Source organism: Eucyclogobius newberryi, unplaced genomic scaffold (assembly GCF_026437365.1).
Source record: "Eucyclogobius newberryi isolate DKJ021-1_F unplaced genomic scaffold, fEucNew1.0.hap1 SCAF_9, whole genome shotgun sequence".
In the NCBI taxonomy this organism is placed as follows: Eukaryota; Metazoa; Chordata; class Actinopteri; order Gobiiformes; family Gobiidae; genus Eucyclogobius; species Eucyclogobius newberryi.
In genome coordinates, this window is record NW_027316532.1 from 18,732,126 (window position 1) to 18,739,664 (window position 7,539).

At 45.3% G+C, this 7,539-nt stretch overlaps 1 protein-coding gene across 1 annotated transcript; it reads left to right on the forward strand.

Annotated features, from left to right (window-relative positions):
- The first annotated feature begins 5,029 nt into the window (after positions 1-5,029).
- On the forward strand, positions 5,030-6,705 carry sox2 (SRY-box transcription factor 2). The gene has a single exon (XM_072438335.1). The coding sequence runs from the start codon at positions 5,075-5,077 to the stop codon at positions 6,020-6,022; it is 948 nt and encodes a 315-aa protein (XP_072294436.1). The 5' UTR covers positions 5,030-5,074; the 3' UTR covers positions 6,023-6,705.
- Positions 6,706-7,539: the final 834 nt, after the last annotated feature.

A 7,539-nucleotide genomic window follows, 5' to 3' on the forward strand; every position in this document is an offset into this window, starting at 1 on the left:
CAGCAGGTTTTACAAACGAGGACTAAATACGTTTACTTTTAATTTACACATTGTACAAATTTGGTCGTCATTAAAAAGATATATTAAAAGAGGTGAAAGTGCAATTAATCAAAAATTGTACTTTGTGTAAATTATGATTCTTTATTGTGGACGATGACGATGTCGGTTTGTGCAAATGGATTTAAAGTCAACGCTTGAACTGATTATGAATTTACATAACTGTCAATTTTATATTTCGTTAGTGAATTATTTTGAAGGTTTTTGTGGAGGAAGACTTTAAAAAGCGTTAGAAAAGATGCAGAATTGGGCAAAAAATAATTATTATGAGTGATTTGTACAACTGTTGCCATTCCCACTTTTATATTAATCACAATTTTCCCGAGTGTGTTTGGAACTGGACGACGAGGCTTTGGTTTCACGCCGCGGCTCAGGTTCTGCAGAAGCGTTTTCCACCCATTTCCTCTGGAATTTCTGTGATTCTTTTACAGATGCAGCGTGTTTGCTGTGATCGTCATTGAACACCAAAAAGCATGTTTTGTGCAAGATTATTCTCACTTTTTGATCAAAAATGAAACGTATTTAATCCCAATCTCAACGTTAATGACGCTTTCTTCAGACTTTTGCATCAGACTTTGGACGATATGAAACGTTCAATTGCACAAAACGATATCTTCGTGTTAGAAAACGGTTCAGATTATTTTTCATCAGTGGAAATTATGTTTGATCGAGGGATGGAATCATTTTCCGATTGCATTTAAGTGAAAACACTGCCATAAAGACTTGAATGACTGTTTTAAATGGCACTGATCTGTTTTTGCAACTTATATTTCTCCTAAATAGTCAGTTTAGTCACATATTGAGTTTTTTTGTGCAAAACTATAACATCTACATCATTTTCCCTTATCATTTGCACACATCTGTTTTTGCAAATCAACGTTTAAAATGTACTGTACTTTATATTCGTCAAAATGAGTCAAATATTTGCAGTAAAATAAGCTTGTTTCGGCCCTAAACTGCCTCTACATTTCTCATATTGTACAAATACTCGTACAGTATAGACATCTCCATCATTTGCCTCTCTGATCCTGATCTGTACCTGCTCGCCGCCCTTCGTCTCATCGCTCTGCTACTTCCCCTGTTTTTATTTTCAGCAGCAGCTTTTATTCGCGGGCCCTGTTCTGGGTGCGCGGGGGCCCCCTCCTCAAACCCGGGGCCCCCGCTGTTCGTCCCTTTATTATCCTAAGCAGATTAGCGCAGGCAGGGAAGCACTCTCTCTGCTCCGTCTCTCTCATGCAGATACGGCGGCGCATGCATTCGAATGGGGGCCCGAGCTGCATGTGTCGGCCCATTAGCCTGCACTGGATGGACCCCTATGTACGGGGGGGGGATAAAAGCGCTGAGATGGTGGAGGGGGAGGTGGCGGGGTTAAGGGGGGGGGGTCTAGGTACTCACGCTCGCTATTATGGAACGACTAAAAACAAAATAATACGCCGGGATCTGTTCAGTTTCAATTAGGATTTAGCCTGGATGGGATTATATCAGGTGTGTGGGGGCCGCGGCGGGCTCCTGAGGCTGTGACGTTCAAGGACGGGACAATAAATGTGCGGACAATAACCGGATGAGTACGAGAAATAGCTTTGAATTCGAGCGAAATGGCAAAGACGCCGGCAGGATGAGGGAAATGTAGCGGTTAAACAGAGGATTTCTTCAAACAAATTCAAATAATACTAATTTCTGTGAGAAAATGTGGAAATGTTGTAATTATTATGTGTGTTTATGTGTTTGAAATCTGCCCCTGGGTCGAAATGAGATAGTTTATTGTTGCAAATGGCAGATTTTTTTTTATTTTGTCGCTTTTTTGTATTTTATTTTATTTTTTCCTTTTTTGCATTCTCATGTTGCACGTGCAAGAGATTTGTATTTTTCAAAAGCAAAAAGGGAAAAAGAAACGGCTCGAGGCAGAAGACGCACCAAAGCGACATCACAAGGCAAAACATTTTGAATCCACGAGAAAACTGTTTTAATCCAGTAATTTTTCACCACATAAACTTGAAAAATATTGTCATTTGTGTCAAAAACTACCAATACTTTTATTTTTCCAACTCACTTTGTCATTAAAAAAACACTCTTTTGCTTAAATGAAAAGCTAAATAAATCAAACAATTATATTTTAATAAATTGCACCTTCATCACCATAAAAACAAACAAATATGCACGTCATAAAATTTCTCTAAACCTGAGCCAGACTTAAGACAGAAATGTGGAGGAAACTGAACAAAAACCCATAAAATAACATGACATTCTCAAACCTGCCACTTAGATCCGATTCCCTTTCCTCACCTGAGAGAATGGCCCCGTCCTTCCCGCGGTGTCCAGTAGGCGGCAGTAGCGTCACGCAGCGAGCCCTTTGCTGCTGCTGCTGCTGCTGCTGCTGCTGCTGCTGGGGCCCCTCTTCAGAATCACAGTCAAACAAGTGGCAACGACGACGCGCGAGCTCAAAAAACTAATTTAAGATCCGCGGAAAGACGAGAAACACGGAGGAAACACGGAGGGAAACGTGTGGAGCAAACGTGTGGAGCAAACGTGTGGAGCAAACGGGCACTTTAAAGTCAGACTGTGGGCTCTGCGGTGCTCAGGGTTCGACAGCCGGTGTAGTGTGTGTCATATTTGCACATTTAGGCCGCAAAAAGTGTCCAGTCAAATCGAAAATGACAAAAATGTAAAAAAAAAACATTGGAAAGCAAAACTGCTGATTTTTGTTTTCCTTTTTCAGAGCCAAATTAGCCTCGATTTAGCCTCGATTTAGTCTCTGTTCAGTTCACATTTTGACAGAGTTTGACTTATAAGCAAAGAACATATTTGGTTTAAAGTTTATTACACACTGCAGAACTTATTCCGTTACTTTCTGAAGTCAAACGCTGCATTTTAGTCGTTTTCGCACATGATTTTGATCAAAACGCCACCAAACATAACTCTTGATTCTTACTTTTATTTCATGTTTTCAAGTGTATTTTAACTCCCCAATCATATAAAAGCCACATATGTAACTTTTTAACTAACATAGTGTTCATCGGACGCTCATTACTTTAAATCCCTCTTGAGCTTAAATAAGTCGTTACAATTTAACTTCCCTCATCTCCACGGAAACAATTGTAAATGTAGCATGAATCCTTATTAAGCCTTCCACTGCCATTAGCATGCATGTACTCAGCAATTAGCATTATGTTAAACTCTAACCTGCATAAACACCCCCCCTGCTGGCTCTTCTGCGTCCCCTCGGGCTACTACTACTACTACTACAACAAATACTACTACTACAACTACTGCTGCCACCCCCCCGCTCCGTGGAGAACAACACTCCGGGCAAAAGGAGGGTGGTTGGCGGGTCGGGTCGGGGGTGGGGGGGGCAGCGATGGCACAGGGGTCTTTGTATGGGCCGATGTAGCGACAACATCCCCAAAACAAAACGTGCTTGTTTGTGCCGAGAATTGAACCCACAACCCCCTTTGCTGCGCTAACAACTCCTTCCTCTTTAGCGCCAGTGTGTGTTGGCATTCGACTTGAGGAGACAAAGGGGGCCCCCGGGATTAGCTTTGTGATTAAAGACGACCGTGGCTGCTTCTTCTTCTTCTTCTTCTCGTTCTGAAAACCTAAACACGCTGGAAAGTCCATTCACGTGTCGTTTACTCGAGTCGTGTCGGGCCCCGTCACTTTGAGCAAATGTGTGTCAACTTTCTGAACAGTTGTGTCTTCGTGTGTAAAGGCTAATGCTAAAGGTTATGCTAATCTCAACACTTTCTGTCAAGTTTTTGGGCCGTTTTTACAACTTTTCTAATCTTTGAATGTGTCTTTTTTGTGGTTATTACACCTTAATAAGCCTTAATTAAGCCTGAATAAAGACTTAGTTAATCATGAACTAATAGTTTATTAACATTATCAAGACTTAGTAACTACTTAATAAATATTCTAACTCTTAACCCATTAATTGAGCAGCTTAATCATGTGTAATATGCGGTTTGTTCATTGATAATTAAGTCTTTGTTCATGCTTTATTAACACTGAGTTAATACTAAGTGGTACCAGCGTTACATTTTACGTAATTAATCAAGTTTAAGTCATGTTTTTGTAACGTATTGATGGGTTTGTAGTTGTCACAAAGAGTATGAAAGAAAAATAACACAGGTTTATAGTTAGTTGGACAGATTTAAAGCTCTCTCTTTTCAAAAAAAATACATTTTCAAACACAAATATAGACTCCTTTAAGCACCGGTGCCCCCCTCGAGCCCCCCCGAGCCCTCTCTGGCCGTCGCCCACTGTCCGCGGCCGTTCTAAATCGTGACACCGCCTTGTTCCCCCTGCGCTTCTCCCGCGGCCGCTGGAAGTGTCCACCGAGTCCGGGACGCACCGCGCGCCTCTGCCGCTCCTGCCGCCTCTGCCGCCTCTGCCGCGCACACAACCGCCCCAAAGCGCTGCACTTTGCTTTCCCTCACACATGAAGCCCAGCGTTTCCCCCCGGGGCAATCCGCCGCCGCCGCGCACCCACAGCAGACCCCGCCCCGTTATGCAAATTGCGGCCTCCCATTGGCGTGTCAGGGGAGCAGGGCGCACGCGATTGGCCAGGTCCTAGCCATTTATTCGCTGTCAGCCCCCGTCACATGAATGGTTGTCTATTAACTTGTTTCAAAAACTATCTGGAGTTTGTCAGGACTCGGCTGTTTGGGCTGCGCGGAGCGGAAAAGTTGTTGACGCGTCTGTTTTTTTTTGCTCTCCATCGTTTTCCTTTTCCACCGCGGAGGAGAAACAGAGAAAGAGAAGGAAAAGGAAGCAGAGGGGACATTTGTGTTGGATGTAGGCAGAGACGCGCGGAGCTGTTCCGGGAGAGAAGAGACGACACGCGCGCACAGGACTGAGTGCGGAGACGCGGGCTCGGCGCAGGGAGAGTGAGAAAAGTTACAGGGGGAAAAGGTAACTTTCCACAGACGCGTCCCACTTGTCCCACTGAGCGCGTCCCACTTTGTCTTCTGGACTTGCTTTTGCCGCGCGGCGCTTTTTGTCTTTTTCACCCGGACTAAAAATGTACAACATGATGGAGACTGAGCTGAAGCCCCCCGCGACCCAGACCAACACGGGGGGATCGGGCAACAACAACTCCTCTGGCAACAACCAAAAGAACAGCCCGGAGCGCGTCAAGAGGCCAATGAACGCGTTCATGGTGTGGTCCCGGGGCCAGCGGCGGAAGATGGCGCAGGAGAACCCCAAAATGCACAACTCCGAGATCAGCAAGAGGCTCGGGGCCGAGTGGAAGCTTCTGTCCGAGAGCGAGAAGAGGCCGTTCATCGACGAGGCCAAGCGGCTGCGCGCGCTGCACATGAAGGAGCACCCGGACTACAAGTACCGGCCCCGGAGGAAAACCAAGACGCTGATGAAGAAGGACAAGTACACGCTGCCGGGGGGCCTGCTGGCGCCCGGGGGCAACGGCATGGGAGTGGGCACGGGCGTCGGGGGAGTCGGGGGAGTGGGCAACGTCAACCAGCGCATGGACAGCTACGCGGCGCACATGAACGGCTGGACCAACGGCGGCTACGGCATGATGCAGGAGCAGCTGAGCTACCACCACAACGCCGCGAGCCAGATGCAGCCCATGCACCGCTACGACATGAGCGCGCTGCAGTACAACTCCATGACGAGCACGCAGAGCTACATGAACGGCTCGCCCACGTACTCCATGTCGTACGCGCAGCAGCCGAGCATGACGGCGCTCGGGAGCATGTCCGGCGGCGGCGGCGGCGTCAAGTCCGAGTCGAGTAGCTCCAGCCCGCCCGTGGTCACCTCCTCCTCCCACCGGCCCGCGGGGCAGAGCGGCTGTCAGAGCGGGGACCTGCGGGACATGATCAGCATGTACCTGCCCGGCGCGGACGTGAACGACGCCAGCGCGCAGAGCCGGTTACACATGTCCGGGCACTATCAGAGCGCGGTACCGGGGACGACGATCAACGGCACGCTGCCTCTCACACATATGTAGACTCTAGAGAGAAATATGGACCTCTGAACGGGACTATTTTTGTACAGAGAGAGAGAGAGAGAGAACGTGCGAACTGTTGTATAAAATAAAAAAGGCGAGGAGTCCAAACCGCCTGGAAGAACAAAAAGTGGGTTTATTATTGCAATCACCTTTTGTACAGTATTTATCAAAGACAAAACATTACAATCAAAATGTTTGCAAGAGGTTTGAATTTTTTCCTTTTTTTTTTGGGTTTATTTTTTTTTTGTTTTTTTTATATATATTAAAGCAAAGGCCAGTTCAAATAAATGCAAACACTGGGACGAAAAGGGACGTAAGGGACCGAGCACTGTTTCATTTGTTGGGGTTGTTTTTTTTCCTACTAAACTTTTGAATTAAACTCATAATAATAGGTTGTTAATTTATATTTCCGTCTCCCACTTTTCATATGTTAGACGCTTGTCGGAGTCTCTTTATTTTCTAATTGATTTGTACAATTTTCTGTATATTCTCTGTGATATTTTAATTTCCAAATCCCCCCTCCACGTAGTTGTATTTGAAATTTGACGTTGGCCTGTTACCAACCGCTTCATGTAAATATCTACAGGACTAATACCATCCTTATAACAGTTACACTTTCAGCTGAGTATATTTTTTTTCAATATGCAGTTTGAAATGAATAAATTTTGGAAATTTGGATACAAGGAATGCTGTGAGTTTTGATTTTGGAGCGGGCTGTGTTCGGACTTCTTCTTTTTTGGGGGAAAAACTTCATCTTTCAACACTTTTAATGGACTGCGTTCGCTTCAAACCAGCTCCACAAATGTTTAGTCTCTTTTTTTTTAGTTTGGCACGTGTGTTTTCTGGTGGTCGCGCTGGTCCTTCAAGAAAACTCTAAAAAACGAAACGCGAAGAGTTAAAACAGCACAAAAGTTACAGGTACAACTTCCCAAACATATTCTTACAATTTAATTTGCCATTTTTTCGTGTCAATCATTTTCTCATGCCTCAGACTTTGCTTTTTGACATTGTCACCAAATTGTACATTAGCCGTTTTTTCCTAATTGAGCCAATTCAGGCTTTTCTTACGCGCGTGCGACGCATTCGGCACAATTCACGCCGCGGCTGCAGCTCGTGCGTTTTATGTCACACATTTTTTTTGTATTTATGTTGCAAGTGTGACAGCGGCTCTTGATGCACGTTGATACAAAACGCCCCTGACAAATGCTGCCTTTTGCATCCGCGCGTTTCCCGCACACGTCTTGCTTACGCCGCACACTTTTATTCTAACGCATCTTTCTTTTTTTTATTCCTCCCGTTTGAAAGCTGCAGATCTTTTAAAAAAAATAAAATCATTTTCTTATTCCTTTGAGCGACTCCGTGACAATTACAACCCACGCCACTTTCCCCCTCTCACTTTCTCACACAATCCCTTTGATGATCCAATTGCGCGCCGCGGCTGCTTCTGGGTTTACGTTTGAAATCTGCCAGAGCCGCGCAAATGAACGTGTGTGTCGCGCGCGAGATTAGTGGGGCCG

Coding starts and splice junctions, on each gene's coding strand:
- sox2 (XM_072438335.1), top strand. CDS start 5,075: ATGTACAACATGATGGAGACTGAGCTGAAGCCCCCCGCGACCCAGACC.